Source organism: Mirounga angustirostris, unplaced genomic scaffold (assembly GCF_029215605.1).
Source record: "Mirounga angustirostris isolate CCGP_5_RB_7025 unplaced genomic scaffold, mMirAng1.0.hap1 SCAF_13, whole genome shotgun sequence".
Lineage (NCBI taxonomy): Eukaryota > Metazoa > Chordata > Mammalia > Carnivora > Phocidae > Mirounga > Mirounga angustirostris.
The window spans coordinates 37,457,450-37,477,880 of NW_026991721.1; the positions used below are offsets into that span (position 1 = coordinate 37,457,450).

A 20,431-nucleotide genomic window follows, 5' to 3' on the forward strand; every position below is an offset into this window, starting at 1 on the left:
TTGTATGCCATGGAGGAGTCAGACTTCATTCACTAGTGAGCAGGATTCCACAAAAGGTTTCCGACCAGGAATGACTTAGTCTGCAGTCCCAATTCCAGAAACTTCATAACAGTGCCAGAGAAGCTGATAGGAACTACAGCTGAGGACCAAGGCTCACCCCTGGACCCTCTGCAGACACGGCACACGCCAGAGCTGATAAAATCCCTGTTCGAAGCACCTGCCTTCCTACAGATTTGTTTGTGCTTAGGGTCCTACCATGTTCCCTGTGAGCACGCAGTCCTCTCACTATGACAAAGACCACGTCTAATGCAGGTGCTTACTTCTGTCCCACACCACGGCGTCATGACCATGTGTGGTTAGGATCTTTGGTGGCGAGGACAATCCTTTCCTACCTCCCAGTCTTCCTAAATATTTCCATCACACTTTCTTGTTTCCCTGTTTAAACAATCTCTGCCAACTCATTCTAACCCCTCATCTCGTTTCATGGCCTCTCAGCCTCCCTGGGTGCATCTCCTATGACATCACATCTGCAACGTCTGCGTCAAAAAGAACAAGCCCTGCGAAGAGCCCGTGTGTCACCAGCCAGGAGCATGATGCAGTCTGGTCCACGCGTCCTGGACAAGCTGACAACCCGAGAGACCTAAAGAAAAGCTTAGCCACACACACCTTCTGGGTGGTTGGCAACATATGACAGAAGCCAGGCACAAAACCAAATATATATATATATATATATATATATATATTTTTTTTTTTTTGCCGAGTCCACACAAGTAATGTAAGAATGCTGCATCACCAGAGGGACGAATTATAAATCTCTATGTCTCTATTAACATAAAAATGAAGGAAACCCTGTTACCTCAAAATGTCATCTAAAGGAAGCCACTTATTACTTTTAGGGTTTTTCTTTCTTCCCTTCCCTATATTGAATTCTTTATTTTCCCAGTAATTAACCAGAGTCAAACCTTCCTTACATGCTTTGGTTTCAATTCTGAAAAGTGTATCAAGGCTATGATGGCTCATTACCCACAGCAGAAATGCATATGGAAACATTCCTATATATTTCAACCTGGTTTCTCCAGGAAAGGATGGAGTTTCTTCCCTTGAGATGTTTGTAATTAACAGAAAATGGACATGATTTCAGTACCTGGGAGATTGGTAAAATCTATGCCGGTCATAATTAATGGAAAGCAAGAGAAAGTTCTAGAAGTCCCTGAGAGTGGAAATGACTGATATTTTTCAGCAGAAGAGGGGAGTACCTCCAGATGAGTGGTAAACGAACTTTCTTCAGAAAAAAAAAACCTAGAAGTTGTTAAGAGGAGAATCAGTTTATGCAGAGAAAGATGAGGAAAAGCTGTAGGACCACAGTATGGTAAACACAGAACCGGGGAGCTCAGGACCTGCAGAGTCCATAGATAGGATCCTTGCCTTGGGGAGGGAGCAATGTAACTGCAGAAAGCCAGCCAGGGCCCTTTAACCCACTGACCTCTTTTAATCTGCTTGTTAGCCTGGCTTCAGATGGGCCCAGGGGGTCTTTGACCAACCTCTGGGGGGGAAAGGTCAAAGGTCAGAGGCACATTCCCTGATCATCATTATTCTCAATTATTCTTCATTCTGAGCCACTTTCTTCTTCATTTGAGGAAGGGCCCCATTAAGTGTTTTCCAGGACACTGAAGGGCAATGACCCAACCCAGGCCTGCTCACTGTGTTCCCTTTCCTTTCCTCCTCAATCACAGCATCTCCCTGAGCAAAGGGGGTGCTCAGGGGGTAGCAACTCACAGAGAGAAAGACCCAGCCCTGTACAGTACAGGGATACTCATATATCATATACTGAGCTCAGCAGAAGACCCTGCCGCTCTCCAGGATGTACCCAGGCTATTAAAATAGAGGAGTTCAAAGCACAGCCTTTGCCATCAGACAAAGCAGAGCTTCTAGCAGTTTCTATTCCTGGAAACTTAGGAAAGTCACTTAACTCTCTGAGCCTTAACGTCCTCATCTGAATAATGGGGCTAATAATTGTTTCTACTTCACCGGTTTATGGAGAGGATGAAGTGGAATAAAGTGTAAAGTAAAGGCTCAGCATATGTTAGCTAGTAATAGGATTATTTTTAGCAGTACTATTTTTTATCTTTCCTTGATAAATATAATGTATGGTCATGGGCAAAATCTAGAATATAAGGAAATACAACCCCGCCCCCCCAAAAAAATCCCTGGTAATCTCCCCCCAGAGCTCAGTACTGTTAACACTGGGAATATTTCCGTTGTGTCTTTTCTTCATGCATGGAGACATGCAACACTACTGGGTCATCTTTTAATCCTAAGAGTGACCATGCGCTGCCTGTCAACTACACTTCCTTCCAGTTCTCACCGTAAGAGGCTATGTACCTGGCCTCAGTCACATGATAGCAATTCCTGCGCAGAGCTAGGACTGCAGTCTCTCTGGCTGGGACACTTAGCTCTGTGTCCTGGGACAGGTAAGGCTGCAGGGGTTGCTGCTCTCAGGCCCTTTTCCCTCCCCATTCTTTGGCTCTGCTGCTTCTCAGATAATAAGCTGCTCCAGAAGGGGCCATATTGCCTCTCCTTGCCCTGCCTGAGCTGGAAGAATCTAAAAGAAGGGAACCAAGGGCTGATAAGGATGTCAGAACCACCCATGTCAGGCTCTGGGGGTGTGCCCCAAGCTTACCCTTCCCAGTGGGTGTTTTAGGCCTGAGCAATCAGCCCCTCTCATTTCCGTCAAAGGCCTGGTTGACCCTGTCGGGTCGGATTTGGACAGAAGTCGGATTCGCTGACTACCGCCTTCTAGCCTAGGTGGGCAGGTGCATTTCTGACATTCCCCTGCAGAGATAACACACAAAGATTCAAGTTTTGCCTCTAATTACTCTTGGCCTTATTTTGATCCAATTAGCCTTAAAACCGAAGATAAAGTAAAAACCTTTGGTTCCATTATTCAATCAGAACAGTGAATTTTCAAGCTGTGGATTAACTGACTTCATGTTTACTGAACTGCATCAGTGATAAAAGTTTCGACACTCACCTCTGGCCCCACGCTGCATTCTGGGATAGTTATTCACACACAATTGACTTCCAAGATGTTCCCAGAGAGCTCGTTCCTACTGAGAGCCACTCATGATTCAAAGGTAAGAAAGTTTATCTTCCCCAAGCTCATTAGAGGACCAAACCATTCACCCAACAGCACAATGGAGAGAAAATAAGAATAAGAATAAACAACAGCTGTTCCCAGTACGGACACGCCTGTTTCAGATTCTGCTGGATCCTGTTTCTGTAGTCTCATTTCATCTTTTCACAACCTGGGAAAGAGGAAAACTGATTCAAAGACTGGTAAGTGACCAGGCTGGAATTCGAACCAAGGATCATCGCAGAGCAAAGCCTTTCCCGAGGAGCACAGCCTCCCACCACCACCCGGCTCTGTGCACAGTAAGTACCCAATAATCGATAATCAGTAAATCGCCCAGTCAGTCGGTGACCAAACAAAAGGCAAACTAATGATGTATCGACGAATGGTGTGGCCATGCTTTCCGGGATTCTGCAGAAGAGCTGAGGCCCATGCATGAGGACAGCCGAGGCTACGTGAGTGTGGAGATGCAATCAATCACCTTTCCTGCCTGGGGCCTGGGGGCAGTGGGGTGCACAAGCACAGTAGCTGCTGCGTCCCCAGTGCTTCCTGGTCCTTGGAGTTCCTCTGGCCCCTCCCCCACCCAATAGGGGAGTACTCTGCTGGACCACAACTACCCTTGGGTGGTCCTCCCAGTTAATTTGAAAAGTGAGACCCAGGTCTAAAGACTCAGACAGACCCAATAAAGGCTGACCTTTGACCCACACTGGGGAAAGCTCCCTCCGTAGGGTAAAATGGCAGCCACATTGAAGCAATGAGGACATCCCAGCCCTTACCACAGCCACCTGCCACCAAGCTCTGTCCCCTGGGATGCTCCACATTTTCCTTGTCTGCCAAGTCATTCTTTTTCTTTTCTTTTTTTTCCTTAGAAGCATCTAGGTCTGGCAGCCCGGCGCTAGCTAGTCCACACCAGGACCCACCTTTCCCCGTGCTACATTCTAGAATGGCATCTCAGGTGTAGCCTGGAAAGAAAAGGTGTGAAACTCTGGGCTCTCCCACAACAGTCTGGTTGGAGAAAGATTCCAGGAAAGGATTAGGCAAATGCAGTCCTGACATAGCACAGCAAAGGTGCATAACGTCTGCTAATGTTACAGCACATTAAAAGAAGCTGTAAAATAGTAGCTTTCAGTTAGACAGGCCAAACATAACACAAGAAGTATGAAAAGCAAGGTGCCATTTTTCGAACAAATAAGTTCATTATATGAAGAATCAGCTGAGGTTGTTTTTGCATCTTGTTATCCAATGCAGTGCCTGTGACTTTTTTGGGAGCATCTTTAAAGAGCACAGTCAGTATGAATTCCAGCTTATTAATGATACCTATTCCTTACTGAGCTCTTATTATGTGCCAGGAAAATTTCAAATATGGTTTCTTATCCTCACACCAGCAATACAAGGTGAGAACTTGCCCCATTTTACTCAGAAGGACGCTGACATCCAAGAGGGTAGCTAACTTGGCCAGAGCGCTGGCTGACTTCAGTGCAGAATTAGGGTCCCCTTGAAACCATCAGATAAAAAGCAAATCACAAAAGCAAAACCCAGAGAAGAGCCTTCTGATTACATTTTCTCCTTGGGCTGGAGTCAGGCTTCCTGGGGCAGAGTGGAAAAGGCTGCTCTCCTAAGCCCTCCCAGGAGTGACGGGCGGTTATTTTTGAAAACGGAGGAGGGAAAAAGTACCTGCAGCCTAGATGGTTCTTGCATGCTAGAAAGAAAACCAAGCCATTGTGAGAGGCGGGAGAACAGGACTCGATGCGTATTCAAGCTGGGCTCACGTTTTTCTTCTCCCCCAAACAAGCCAAACGGCAACAGAGATCAACACCCGCGGGCATCCCCAAGTATCCCAACACAATGGGGGCGGGGGTGCAGACCACGCTGACCCCGGACGGCGGTGAGGGCGGCCGTGAGGGCGCAGACGTACTCGCAGGACGCAATCCCCAGCATGTGCAACCCAGGAGATTCCCAAGAATTTGTAGGTGGAAAGGACTGGGAGAAATTGCGGCCCATTCCCACCCCCCTTCAATCGTTCACACACACATACACACATCGACTTTTCCTGGTTTAAAACGAGGAAACACCAAGTACGAAATGCATTTCAGGCGCTTTCCATCATGGGAAGACAATTCCCAAAGGGGACGGGGAGCAGGGTGGGGGATAAAAACTGGAACAGGGCCCCCCGGGAGTGAGGGGGTCTGCAGTCCACCTTACCAGCTTCATGGTGGTGTTATTTTGTTCCCAGCGCCACAGCATCACGCTCATCTTACTTCAGGGCGAGGAGGGAAGGGGGGTTGGAAAAAGGAGAAAAAGGGGGAGGGGGCCGAAGCACCTGCCCGCGCGCCCGGCAGGTCGGGCCGTCCCGTCCCGTCTTCGCCTCCGCCCCGGCCCCTCCGGGCATCCCCGGCGCCCGCGGCCGCCTCGCCCCCGCCCCGGCCGCCGCCGCGCGCACGGGGGATGGAGGGGGGAGGAACCCTGCCCGGAGCCCGGCGCCCGCGCTGCCCGGCTCGCGTGCCTCCCCCGCTCGCTCCCCGCCGGCCTCCCCGCCTCCGCCAAATCAAACAACTCCCCCTGCGTCCGAGCGCCCGCGCCTCGCAGCGCGGAGGCCGCTGGGGCCGCGACAGGGGTGGGGGCGGGAGTCGGGGCCGCGGGACTCCCCGCCCCCTCGCCGGCCCGCGGGCCGCTCCGCGAGGCCCCCGGCGCTCGGGTGGGCCTGTTAGCCCCCGCGGTGGGGGTGCGGGGTTGGGGCAAGACAGTTGGAGGGGGAGGTACTTAACTCTTTCGGGGAGGGCGCGGGTAGGCGGGGCAGCCTTCGGCACAAACGGGGGGGGACGAGGCGGGGAGCGGGGGGCCCGCGGGGGCGCAGTCTGTGGCTCGCGGGTCCTCAGCCCGGACACGGCCCGCACCTCTCTCACGCGTGCTCGGCTCCGTGTGCATTTGCTCTCGGCACCGAACTCACCCAAGTTGTCTGACAGTAGCCACCCCGGGATCACCCCCTCCCCACCAGCTGAAACTGTGACTGGGATGGATGCACCATCACCATCACGTCCAACCCACCGCGCGCGCGCGCACACGCGCGCACACACACACACGCATACACACACAGTCGCCCACACCCTGCCCCGGCCACCGCCGGTCCCCAGCAACATGTATTTCCTGCTACGTGAAGGACGGGGCTCGAGTGTTTTCAAACACACCTGGCCGCTGCCACAGAAAGGACATCCACGGCCCTCGGGGAGGAGGAGGGGGCAGGCGATGACAGGGGAGGCAGACGGGGGAAGAGGCTGGGTAGCCCTTGTTTCCTCTTCTGCCTGCCCCACCTGCCACAGGCTCTTTCTCTGGGCCTGCCCCTCTACCTTGTGTCTTCCTCTGAGATGGGGCGGGGGGGGGGGGGGGGGGTAGCTAGGGAGCTCCTCACCTCCCAGTCCAAGCCTTGGCAGCGTCCCCGGCAACTTTCGGTACCCTGAAAAGGCTCAGGAATCAAGGTGCGATGGCCCGGGCTACCCAGACCTCAGGGCTTGTCAGATTCGGGAGGCGGTGACATTTTAGGATAAATACCTGGCTGTGCCCTGCTGACAGAGAGCTATGATGAGAATTCATGGAATTGTTTTATTACACATTCACCTCAGTAGTCAAAACTGTTCAAAGTGAGGGGAGGTGGTAACATGGGTCCTAACCTTTTAAAAGTGATCTTCCAAACATGCCAATTAGATCAAAATGTTGCTCTGCCTAAAGCTTTCAGGATTTGGTTTCCCTTCACAGATGAAAAGTCCCAACTCTTTTTATGGCCTACAACTTCACCCCCCACTCTCTTCCTTTTGCCTCCTGTGCTCCAGGCACCGCGGCGGTCTTTCTTTTTCTCAAACACATTGAAATCCTTCCCACCTCAGGACCTTGGCACCTGATAGTGCCTCTCCCTGGGTCACTGTTCCCCCTAGACCTGCCTATGCCTCATTTCTCATGTCACCTCCTCAAAGAGCCCTTTGACTTCTTATGTAGTGACCCTCTCCTTCCCATATTCTTCTGTTATTCTTGTCTTCCCTTTGTTCTGTTCACTGTGTGAACGTAGCTAACTTATATTCTTGTTTATTGTCTGCCTTGTCCCACTGGGCTATAAATTCCATGAAAGCAGGGGCCTTGTCTGTTTTTTTCCCCCATGGTAACCCCAAGTGCCTGGAACAGTGTGTGGCACAGAGTGGGAGCTCAGGAGATGTTTCCCAAATGAAAGTGTGTTGACAATGTCCTAATTTCCTGCAGCTTCCTCTGCAACAGGACAGAGCCAGACCAGGAACGCACATCCCACATCCTGCCTGAGCCCTGACTGAGACTGAGTGACTGCAGAAGACCCTGTTATGTGCATCTCCATGCATATTTCTGGAGAGTGAAACATAAGCAGGGATATTTGCTGCTTAAAGGGAAGGGGTACCTCCTAGGGAAACACAGAAGGAGGGCAGCATATGTCATGTGAGAAAGCATATTCCATATTAAAGTATATTCTTGCATTTGGAAAACAAAACTTTTAAATAACTATTTTTTTCCTCTGATAATAAAGCTGGACAAAATCTTATTGGCCAAGAGAGCAAAACACGAGTTATCTATCACAGCTGTGTTAAGCCAGGGGTCGTGGTGCTGGGTGGGAGGATGTGCAGTCCAGAAACCTCCCGGTTGTAGTGAAAATACTGTGAGACCGGGCATTTGTGCATTTTCTGGGGAAGCATCTATAGGTTTATCACATTCTCTATGATACCCCAAAACACGAAAAACTACACATCCACAGAAAGTCACTGAATGAACAATTAGTTCCCCATCAAAATCTCTGCTGGTCAAAGATGGAAAATACCACTCATGGTACAAGGCAGAAGCAGGGGGTGGGAGTAGAGAGGGTAATGAGTTTTCATTAAAAAGAATGAATCCTGTGGCTTTCAGATCTCACACACTTCAGACCAGAGGTATGCTAACTCATGGAGCAAACATCCGTTGAACATCTACCCTATGCATGTACCCAGGGCTGTGCTGGATACTGAGAATCAGAGAGGCACATACACCCACCATTGCAGTGCAATGTGACAGGTGCTACAAAGGAGGGCCATATGGCGTACTTCTGGGCCATAAAGAAAAAAAAAAACTATAACCAAGATTGGGAAGCATGGAATAACTTCACAGAGGTGACACCGATCAGCATCTGGAAGGAAGAAGGCAGGTCCGACAAGAGGAGGAAAGCACCCCAGGAAGGTGGAACAGCACGTGCAAGGGTATAGAGAGGTGGAAACGCTTGGCAGGTATCGTGTGGTCAGAAGGAGGAGATTATGGGGCAGGAAATGGGGCTATTTGTAAGGCTGGAGCAGGTTAGGTCCCTGTAAAGGGGATCCTACCCTTCATCCTTATAAACCAGGGAATGATCTGACTGACTCCCCATTTTAGGAGGACCTCTCTAGTAACAGCAAGAAGGCAAGTTTGAAAAGGTGGAGGCTGGAGGGAGGGAGACCAGTTAGAAGGCTGTTGAAATCATGCAGGGGATAGAGAATGAGGACCTGGATAAGGAGAGGTGTAGAGAAAGGGACACCGGCAATCCGTTGATGCAGTGGGTGGCTCCCAGGGGTCATGGCTTTGAGTTCACCCAAGCAGGTGTCAGGACCGTGCAGATGCACTTGAAACAGAAGCACCTCCTAAAGACCTCCTACATCTTGGAGAGCTATTCATCATGCCCCAAGCTGCCTCTCCCAGCACCTTTCTTCTCCTTCCTCCTATTTCTGTGATCTTCCACCAAGTCCTTTGATGGGAATTAAGGGAAAGAGATCAGCCCATGCTGACCACATGGGACAAAGTGGTGGGAACAATGCTTGTGAAGGTCTGCCCTGAATGTGTGGTCTTCTTCCTCCTAACAATGGGCCTCTTCTTTCAGCTCCTGGCTTTCTGACCCATTCCTTAGACCTGCCTGTTCAGTGCTGACCCTTGCAGACAGTGCCCCCTAGCTTAGCCCAGCTCCCTGGTCATGACCTCTCTTGTACTCTCATGGCAGCCACAAGGTAGGGCCCTAGGTCCCAGTATTGTGCAACCCTTGGTGGCACTGACACCCCCTCCCCACCAGAGGCTGGATCTGCCCTTTGCTGACAGTGTCTTGCTCCAGACCTTCCCATCCCCAGCACCCAAGGGATGTGCCCCACATCCCTCAGCACTTGCTTCCTTCCGTGTCTGTCTTCCCTACTCTTAGACTTCTCTGAATTCTCAGCACCTCCCCAGGTAGGGGAGGCATGTGGTAAGTATCTTCTGAATGAAAGCTGGAGTGTCTCTCTTGTTCCTCAAGGCAGAAGGAAGAGGGTGAAGAGATTCAGACCAAAAAGCAGGGTTTGAGGCCTGGCAGCCGCATCCCCAAAACCTGTTCATTCACAGACCTCCTTTCCCTCACCTCTCAAATGGTGATCTGTAAAGTTCCTTTTCTCTCCTACATTCTGCAAGTCCAGGCCTTGTCTGATAAACTAATTTGTGTCCAGCTGTTAAAGGCTTAATGTGTTTCCCAGATAACGTATTCCAGCTTAACAGGGGTCTTCCACTCCCTCAGCCAAAGCAGTGACTAATGGGGAGAAGTTCAGACACTGCGGGGGCCAGCCCGGGGAACATCAGACAAAATGGGCTCTCTAGACTTCCCCGAACGTGGGCTGAAGCCTTTCCACCCACACAGGACAGGCGTCAGCTTTTACACGGCACGAGGATGACAAAGGAAAGAGCAGGAGCAGTGTGCCACCCCAGAGGTAGGGAATAAGCTAATAGCTTAACATAGGGAGCTCATTATTTTTCCCCCCAAATAACTGGGCTTGAATAATAAAATAGCACAGAAGAGTTTGGCATCATCTGACAGAGGAAAATCCTAGCCCTATTAGCAGCTATTTATTAAGTATGGCACAGGGCACCTTTCAATTACTCATCACAGTAATGCTAAGAAAAGTGATTTCCCCCATTTTGCAGATAATGGCTCAGAGAGGGAGAGTGACTGGCTCTGTTAAATCAGCTCCGAAACCGCCAAACAGGAGCATCCCTGGAGTAGGCCTGCCTGCCCCCTACCTCTGTTGTGTTCATGGTATTGTCATACTACACACAGGAAAGGAAGTCTCAGAAATGCCATCTCTGAGAGGATGAAGACCTTCTGCAAACAGACATTTTGGCAAGTGGCTTTAAGGCTTATTTGAAGTCTCCTTCCCTTTCTGGGAGGGCCTGGAAATCTTGGATATGGAGGAAGACAGATAAAAATAAAAGACTCTTGGAAGGTACACAGCTGGCAGGCTTTTCAGGAATTGAGAGTCAAATTTACATAAAGCACTAATCCTTCCTGAAGCAGAAAGCTGGGACCAGGAGGGTGAGCCCCCGAGAGGTACCCTCTCCCCTCCACCAGCCTTGGAGGGGAATGAGCCCCCTGTCAAAAGGTCACTGGGAACATTGGGGTCTGCGGGGGGTCCAAGGCGATTGGAGGGTTTGAAAGTAAGATGTATGGCTTTCAGGAGGGCAGACACAATGTCATACTGACAAGCCCACAAATGAATGAATACGCCCCTAGAAAAGGCTGGGCTGGGCTGGGCTAGGCTAGCAAAGGGTTTCTCTCCCTCCCCCACCCCTTTTCTTTTTTTGTGAAATAAAGAATTATGTAAAGGCATCTCGCCTTCAGTGTGTTCCCTGACCTCGGTTTAATTTGTTGCTTTCTGGCTACCCCCCACAATTCACTTTCTTCCTTCCAGTGTTGGGGGGTCAGGGTCTGAGTGGGGCAGTGTCTCCCATGGCCCCTGCCTGTATCCCTGTGGGCTGCTCACTCACTCTGCCTTGCACACTTTTGCTCAGGCTGCTCCCTCAGCATGGAAGTGCTTTTCCTTCCATTCTCTGCCAAATGATATCATGTAGGTCAGGATCCAAAGCAAAATTAACTTAGTTGGTGAACTTGTCTTCGAACCCTTCCCTTTGAGAACGCCTTCTCCTCTCCTCTGGGGTCCCCAGCTCTTTGTTTCCGGCTTCTCGCCAGCCTTTGGAATCCTCCATCTCCTTCTGCAGTTAGGGGTGGGTACACTCACTGGCTGTTTTAAGTGTTAGTATTGATATGAGTATTATTACCAATGGATTATAAATTGCTTAGGAACAGGTACTCCGTCTTCTTCATCTCTGTACATTCAGAACAGTGTTTGGCTTATTGTTGGTATTATCAAACGGAATGAATATATTCAGGTCAGGACTATAGGGGGCTTAAAGTTCATCCAGTCCCCCTGACCCTCATAATTGTCCAGGAAACTCTGGGTCCCCTCTATAGGACACCTTCCGCTACAGTGCGTGGAGTGCACTATAAAGAAACCCAACTGAGTTGGGAGGCTGGAAACAGGGCACGACAGCATCTCGGGCAGGCTCTCAGAAATCCATGGTGACCTGGCCAGACTAAAGATACACCTGCTTGCTGGGAATCTGGATACTGGACATTTCCTTTTAAATCCTACTAGAAAAAGAACTTTTGGAGAGTGAGGATTATGTCTTATTTTCCCCTATAGCCTCCCAAACACTGCCAAACATAGAAGGAGTTTAGGGCAAAAACTAAATTTCAGGAAGAATGAATGAATAATTAAAGACCAACTTTAAAGCTCTGGGGAAAGAAGCTTTTGGCTTATACAAAGCAGCCAAACTGGTCCCAAGCAGCCTAGGACACAGTTTGGAAGAGCAGGCATGCTTTTCCCTCAGACCCCAGGGTTGCCAGGTACCCCTGGTATTTATTTGCTGTATTCAACATCTCAGGCCCAGGGGCTCCTCCTCCAGCTCCCCGCCCCCCACTACTTCAATGAAGCAGATAAGGGTGGAAATTGTGCAATCTTTGGGTGACCTCTGACCCCCCCCTTTGAAGGACCGGCCCTCACTCCTCCCTCTTCCTCCTACCCTCTGAGGGGTTGCATCTCCTGCTCGGACCCCAGTGAGGTGTCAGGGCATGGAGACTGCAGACATTTGTGGAGGTAGCTTGAAGACCAGTTTAGGCCTATCCAGCCCACTCAGTTGGGCTAGGGGTCATGTGAGGTGAAATAAAAACTGTTCAAAGCAAAAAATAAAAAAAATGAAAAATGAAAAAAAGTTTTCAAAAATCCTGCCACAGAACTTAGGGCACAGAAATATGGATAGCTATTGTCAAAGCACTTAAGGATGTTAAATGGTTTCTAATTTTTGTTTTCTGTTCTGGTTTTGCGACCGAATGATTCAGAGACACGGTCTGGAATGGAGTCGTCCTCAAACTCTCGCGGGGTTGCGTTGGTTTGTTTTGTTTTCGGTGGTTGTGGTTTGGTCGGGGACAGGGTGGTGTGGTTTTGTTTACTTTATTTTCCCTGTGGGATCAGCCCTTTCATTCTGGGCCAGTTCTGGTCACCAGGGATTAAGGTTAGCAATTTAAGAGGCAGCATCTTTCCCAAGGGGCTGTGGTCTACACTTCTGGGGCACTGTTGAGGAACTCAGCACCTCCCTAATAAACTTGTGCTGTAGGAAATTCCAGTGCTTTTCATGATTAAGAGATGAAAGGAACACACATGCCCTCGAAGTGGGTTAAATATTATTCCCCAGTGGTGGCTCTGGAGGCTTTTCCCTTGGAACAAAGGCAGCAGGTAAATTGATTCCACTTTTGTTAGGCATCTTGATTTCACAGGAGATTGCCACACACACACACACACACACACCCCTCTGAGGGCCTCCTCCTTTCCCCCGGCCCAGCAGAGGGTACCTGTGACGAATGCCACTAGGGTGACGCTCAGGGCTGGCACTGTGGGTCTGGTGCACATAAGATGAGGGTAAACAGGAGGAACCAGATGTCCGAGATGCACCGGCCGAGATAGTGTGTGTACACAAACACCCTCTATTCCAAAGTCAACAAGGACAACCCGGGAAATCCCAGAATGAGGGCGCCGTTGTTTAGCAAAGGAAAACTCTCAGCACTGCTAACGACTGGCTTTTGGCTTCTGTGCAGGCCCATGAAACGGCTGCCGTTGATCAAACGGCCTTGGCCCTTCTGGGCATTTCTCGGATCCTAGCACACAACTAGCAGAGCGGTTCTTCCCAGCCGGCGCCCTTCCTCCCTGCACATGCTCCAGTCAGATGTGGACACAGAGAACTTGCGACCACCTAGTTTCACGTTTGTCAAAGCACTTCCACGTCGGTTGCCCAGGAGGGCATTCTTAGAACCATTCTGTGTACTAAGCTGGTTGGTGGCATGATCCCATTTTCCGAGGAGCACAGAGAGGTTAAATGAGCTGTCCAAAGTTGCACAGCGGCTTAATGAGTCTTAGACCTACGGGCTCCGACCTAAACACCCTCTCCATGGGTTCTCAAGACACGTGGACTTCACATAGTATTTGGTTATTAACAACAGTAATAGCAGCAACAGGACCTAATACTTCCATAAGTGCATCTTCTGGGCCGTGTGCCATTCTGAGAGGTCTGCATGTAAAATCTCATTGAATCATCATAGTAACCTTGTACTACCGGTGTCAAAATTACATTTCACACGGGGGAAACCAGGCACAGGAAAGTTAAATAACTTGCCCAAGGTCACAGAGCTAGTAAGTGACACTGCTTGGATTTAAACACTGTTTAGCTGCAGAATCAACATTCTTTTTTTTGAAGATCTTACGTATTTCTTTGACAGAGAGAGACACAGTGAGAGAGGGAACACAAGCAGGGGGAGTGGGAGAGGGAGAAGCAGGCTTCCCGCGGAGCAGGGAGCCCGATGCGGGGCTCCATCCCAGGACCCTGGGACCGTGACCTGAGCTGAAGGCAGATGCTTAACGACTGAGCCACCCAGGCGCCCCGAGAATCGACATTCTTTACCTTGTTGTTCTGTCTCTCTGTGTAGTGACATCATAATCATAAGGTGAGCCCAAGGTCAAAAGTAAAATAAATACACTTCACTGAAAGGGTTTTTACAAATAATAGGTGCCATGCCCAGTTAGTGGGGTCTTTTTTTTTTTTGCTTGTTGTTTGGTTTGGTTTGGTTTTAATGATTGCTGCCACTACGAACTTCCATCAAATGCATGAATTCTTTCTCAGATCGTGCAATTGTAGATAGTATTTTAAATACCTCTGTGACCTGCAGCAAGTTGTAAACCTCTCTGCATCTCAGCCTCCTCTTCGTAAAATGGGTAGGAACATACTTACTTCTAAGGATTATTTTGAAAATCAGGTGAGATACTGCCTATGAAGGCCCTTGAAAAACCATAAATTCCTAGAACTAGTTTCCCAAAATTAATTGACAGGAAACAGACCAGAGTATGTTCAACAGCCTTACCTATGTGTCCTCACTGTAGGACTTTTGGGACACTTACATATGCCAGGGAGCACCCTGGAGCTCTAAGCAGGCAACAGGAAATGGAGTAACTCCCAAATTTACTTGACTGCAGAGCCCTTTGGGTAGAGCACTTCTTAATAAGCTACTACTCCAAGGAACCCACTTCGGGATTGGTATCCCACAGGGTGGAACCGGGATGTATTTCCTAGCAGGTTCCCCTCCTCAGCAATATTCAAAGCAGCCTGAGTCCGTCTGAAGCCACCCTTAGATCTGCTCCCCTAATTTTGAGACCCTGCAGCAGGAGACTTAAGCCCCACTTCTATCATTATAACTAACAGGCCAAAGACCACAGGATCTGAGTGATGAGACAATGGGGGCCTTGGGGCTCTAACATGACAAGAGAACTCAGATGACCCCACTCCTGTGTCCTACACACAATCTGGTTCTCTCAGGCAGGCTCCTGTGGAGTCGCACTGAAAGCCAGGCATTCAGAATGTGTGGCTGGCCCCTGACACAAACCCGAGATTTGAAGGATGGCCTTACTGATAATGAATCCCCATCCTTCCAGCATGGAGCAGATGGGAAGGAATAACAATGGGATTGGCTCTACACAGGGGGCACAATGGGAGGAGGACGTGTGCCTTTGCTCTGACACTGCGGTCCTACAGAGGTAGGCGTGGAGTGTCTGAAATAGCCATCATCTTATTCTGATAATAAGGATCACTAACATTTACTGATCATTTGCATACTTAGCATATCCCAGACACTAAGCTATTTATATAAATCACCATCTTTAATCCTCACAATAACTCTCTGAAAGTAGTACCATCCCCAGTATCCAGAACAGGTTAACAGAAGCACAGAGCTGTTAGGTAAATTACCTATGGTCATGCAGCTCATAATGGTGGAATTCCAGCATGGGTTTGTCTGAATCCATAGCCTTGTAGCCATGGTCCTAGGCCTTATAGGTCTTCTAGAGCAGTGGTTCTCAAAGTGCGGTCCCTGGTCCTACAGTATCAGCAACACCCGGGAACTTGTTACATATGGAAATTCTTGGACACCACCACAGACCTACTGAAAGAGGAACTCTGGTAGGACCCAGCAGTCTGTGCTTTATTGTTGTTGTCTTATAAGGCCTGCAGCTCGTTCTGATGCCCACTAAAGCTTGAGACCTACTGCTCCAGGGGAAAGAGCTTTGTACCCAGGCAGTGGCCTCTCACTTGAGAAAGCCCCAGAATGAGTCACCTGGCCCATTATCCAGTAGCGTCACCCAGCAACAAGCAGGGCACAGAGGGGCAGGGTGCAGGGCCAGTAGTTATTCCAGGAAGAAAAAGTAATAGGCCTGGCATTGCAGGGCAGTAGGGCCAAGACCGAACAGGAGGGAGAGCTGAGGTCCAGGGTGAAGGTGGGAAAGGCCAGCATGAGGCACACCTGCATGGAAGATGCCAGGCCATTTCCATCCCACGTCCTCCCCTCCCTCTTCACAGGGCCACAAGGTTCACGGAGGGCTGGGCAGGCCTTCCTGATCCCCGAGTTCTCTCCCTCCCCGGGCGCACACCCCCACTTGGCAAGGCCCCCACCAAGAGGGTCTCCTGCCTCTGCCTGAACCCCTGCAGTGATGGAGAGCTCACTGCCCCCAAGGCAGTTCTTCTTCCTTCTGTGGAGATGTCTGCGTGTTTCCTTGCGCTCTTCCCCACCATTCCTCCCTGCGCCCCACCGAGGCCACCCTGAACTAGCCTGCCTCAGGGCGGCCCTTCAGATATTTGACAGTGCCCATGCTTCCCGGGTCTTCTCTTGTCCAGCACAAAGGCCTTGGAATAACATTAGGCAAGCTGAGCAGCTGGCCCTGGGCTGCCAGCCTGGCCACACCGTCCTCAAGGAGGGACCCAGGGAAGGGGGCGCTGACTGCCTTTCCTGATCTTCTTCCTGAGGAGGGCATGGAAAGCATCAGCCTGTCCTTCAGAGAGTTCCTTGAGAAAGCAGAGGCAGGGGGGCCATGTTTCTCCAAGACCCACTTGCTGTGCAGTGAGGGAGGCGCATCCTGGACTGGGAAGTTCCTCCGCACATGCCCAATCTGCAGAACCCGGAGGGGCCCCGCCCCCTGGCATGTCCCCCTCCTTCCTGGGACTGTCAGGGTTCCACCATCCCCACTGGAACCCATGGCTCCTAGAGGGGGTAAACCTCAGGCTGTGTCAAGGCCCCGCCGTCTCTCTGCGGTTGGCAGGGACTGACCGCTCTGCAGGGAAGAGATAGCGACGGGTCGTCTGATGGGTCTGTTTTCATTGGACAGACTTGTAGTTATCTTCCCCGAGGAAGCCAAGGGTGGCGGGGCTGGGTTGGGAACTTGGAGATCTGGGCTACAGGCCCTCAAGGTCCCAGTGCAAGCTCCCAGTGCATCCTCCAGAGACAAACTGCTTGAATTCAGAGTCTGGTCCACCCTGGCTCTCTGTGTGACCTGGGGCGAGTTATGTAACTTCTTTGTGTCTTATGACCTCATCTGTTTGTTCATGGAAGTGATAACGGTGCCAGCCTCTCCACAGTGAAGCATGTGAAACATGCATGAACATGGGGCACGGTAGTGGGCACCCGATCCAAGCTCATTGGGTGTTTATTGCTCCTATTGGTCTACTGTTTTATACAACTTGGTTAGGGGTCAAGTTATACATGACTAGAGCCTTTCTAACTTTACAAAGACTTTGTTCTCTTGTTTGATTACAATAACTCATGAGATGGCAACGTCAAGATGTACCATGACCATTGTATATGTGAAAATACTGAAGCCCAGAAAGGTCAAGTGACTAGTCCAAGGTCACACAGCAGTCCTATCAACGGATCCCAGACCATCTGACCTCCTGCCTTGGGCTCCTGAGACCTGGCTATGGTGGACAGTTTGATTTATACTACCATTGCATTTCTTCTCATATCATACGGCTGTCTTATTTTCTAAAATCAAGAGCTGGACATGTGATCTTGGACATAAAACCCCCAGTCTGGACAGTACACAGGCTCCCCTGTCCCGCACCTCCCAGTTTCTATCCTAAGGGGCATGCAAGGAAGAGATTCCTCTGTGTCTTCACCCCCGGACCTGGCTCCTAGGCCAGGACTCGTCTAGTCCCTGCCTGGTGTGTAAGTGTACAACCAGGCTCACTGCCCAATCCAAGGCTCACTGTCTGACCCTGAGCCAGCACTTGAAGGTGCACGGTATCAAGTCCTCCTGGAGACCCCCACAGGATGCCCCCTGCAGTGCACCTCCTGAGTAGCCCCCTGCAATGCCCCCGGGAAGGGGCCTACACTCACTTTTGCAGTGATGCTGATCCAAGCCCACTTCTCCTAAGGCTTCTGGACGGGAGCAAGGCAGGGTGGGAATGTGGGGTTGGGAGAGTGTAAACCTGACTGCCCCAGATGCACTCCTCTAGCTTGCCAATGCCAAAGCCCTTAGAAGGAGATTCTGGGAGATTTGTGCCTGGGGCTGGGAGTCGCCATGCTCTATTCAGTGTCTCCAGAAATACCAGATTTTTTCCACCATGTCCCATCTGGGCCCGATAAGCACCATCCCTTCAGTGTCTGCACTAAGTGGTTTGCAGGCTGTCTTGGCTGTGTGTCCCTGGGAAGGACAATTTATCTCAGTGTTCTTCCCCTGGCTCTAAGAGATGCTTCTCTCCCTCCTCAAGAGATATTAGGCATGGGCTCCACTGAGCACTTATCATCCAGGGAAGCTCCAATGACATCAGTTTCCTGAGAGCTGGACAGTTCCCCTCACTTCAAAGCCTGACTTTGCTCCCCCTCCTCCCCTGGTCCTCCCCACACCCACGTCCACACTTGGATTCATCCTGCAGACCCCGACAGCACATGGAAGTGGGTTCTCACAGTCCTCAGTGTCACTCAGAGCGCAGCTTGGTGCCGTTATCAGACACAGCCAACGGGGCGGAAAATGTATAAAGAGGGCCGCCTTGTTGCAGATGAGTGGAATGGCAGGGGTGGAAAACTAGCTACAGGGCAGAACTGTTCTTACATTTATTAATGTATGCAACAAATGTTTCTGAATGACCACTAAGTGCCCTGTTCTTTTCTGGGTGTCAGGGAGACAGAGTGTTGAACAAGACAAAAGATTACACACAAGGGCAGCAAAACCGACAGGCAAGGAAATGTAGAGTAAGTACCAGAAGAAGTACAGCCAGGCGAGGGAGAGAATGTGCCTGGGGGTGCGGGGGGTGGTGAGTACTATAGAAAGGCAGCTCAGAGAGGCTTCTCCGAGGAGGCACCTGCCAGCAGAGATGCAAACGAAGCAAGTGAGCCCCGTAGCAGACCTGAGGGGCCAGCATCAGGGGCAGAGGGATAGGAGAGCAAGGGCCCTGAGCAGAACCCAGTCAGGGCGCTGCTCAAGGACAGTGAGAGCACTGCTGAAGCCAGAGCAGAGAGAGCAGGACAGACGGGGAGAGCAGATGATCTGGAGAGGAAAGTCGTGGCCAGCACACGTAACGCAGGACTCTGCACACGCCAGCCCTTCATGTGTTCCTGTCGGCCCGTGAGCCAAGAACAGTGACGACACGTTGAAAGGGTTGGAAGAAAAAGGAGATAGAAATGAAGACCGCGATGAAGACAACGAAGGAGAAGAAGATGATGGCGATGTGACAGACTCCTATGTGGCCCGCCAAACCTGAAATATTTACCACCTGGCCCTTGACAGAAGAGGTCTGCTTGTTCCCCAGTACAGGGGCCTGAAGGACAGTGAGCCACCCCGGTTTTATTTCCAGCGTCACAGGAAGCCACCACCGGCGGGGGCCGTTCTGAGCAAGGATGTGGCACAGCCCAAGGTAAGCGTGTCAGCGCTCACTTGGGGGCCCCTGTCGGGGGCGGTCGTAGGGTCGGGCACCCGATGCAGGCAGGAGTTACTATCCCGCACAGTAGTGAGAGGACAGTGGCTCTGTCTGCGGTGGGGCAGTGGCTGTCAAAAGAAGGGGCTGATTTTGAGACACATCAGCAGAGTTCGCACACTGGATACGGGCTGTGAGGGAGGGAGAGGAGCGAAGGACGACTCTTAGCCTTTGAGGCAGAACAACTAACCAAGTGCGCGTTGGCGCCATTTCCTGATGTGCAGAAGACTAAGGGAGGGGCAGCCGGCGGGATGGGTTTGGGAAATCAAGAGTTCTAGTTTGGCCATGACCGGGCCGAGATGATGAGTCGACATCAAAGTGCAGACATTTGTATATACTTTTATAGGCACACGCATGTTCAAAACGCACACACGTATAACATAAAGGATGATGATGTCACTGATGCTATTGGAGAAACAGAAAGAAAGCAAGAATGCATGGAAGACGTCCTCTGACGTGTGAAGTATTCGATATTCATTCCCACAACAATCTGTAAGGAAGAGTCTCTCCATTTGTCTCTCCCACTTTACTAATGAGAAAACTAGGGCTGAAATTTTCCCAAAGTTGCACATGGAGCTGGATAGCGGGAGAGCCCGGAGATGAAACCAGGAGTCCCCCGTTCCTAAACCCACATGTACCAAACAGCACAGCACATCCATGCCCACTCAGGGATGCAGCCATCCTTTCTTGGCGCCTGTATTTGGGCATTTTTATTTGGGCCACGTAATGGACAAACCGAGTCCTTCTGGTTTCCTGGAATTGATTCTATAGACCAGACACAATAAAATGTTCTTGTTTCCTACCTCTGAATTTAGCAACATGGAATAAACACATTTTTGCTACAATATTTTTTCTTATTCGGTCCTTCTTAAATTATGAAGTGATACATGCTTATTAATTGAAATAAAAAATATGGAAAAATAGGAAGGGAGGAAATTAGTAATGTCCCCAGCCCTTAAGTATTGCCATGACTGAATATTTCTGGGACTTTTTAGAGGCCACACGTGACCTATTGTATAGTTACCGTTTCTGGGGTTCAGAACTGTGGGCTCAGAGAGGGAAGAGGACCCTAAAGGAACCAACGAACTACATGACAGGAGGAGCCAGGTAAGAATAAAAATGTCTGACATTTATTAAAACAACATGTAGGTATGT

At 50.3% G+C, this 20,431-nt stretch overlaps 1 protein-coding gene across 8 annotated transcripts in view; it reads right to left on the minus strand.

Annotated features, from left to right (window-relative positions):
* NAV2 (neuron navigator 2) overlaps positions 1–20,431 on the minus strand; it is a 393,377-nt gene that overhangs the window by 321,535 nt on the left and 51,411 nt on the right. The window contains exon 1 of one of the 8 annotated variants that reach the window (XM_064576737.1): positions 5,333–5,541. The exons of the other annotated variants lie outside the window; for them this stretch is intronic. Within the exon in view, the coding sequence (XP_064432807.1) occupies positions 5,333–5,383 (51 nt within the window). The 5' untranslated portion in view covers positions 5,384–5,541. Of the gene's footprint in view, positions 1–5,332; positions 5,542–20,431 lie in introns of those variants that run through there. 8 annotated transcript variants of the gene reach the window in all.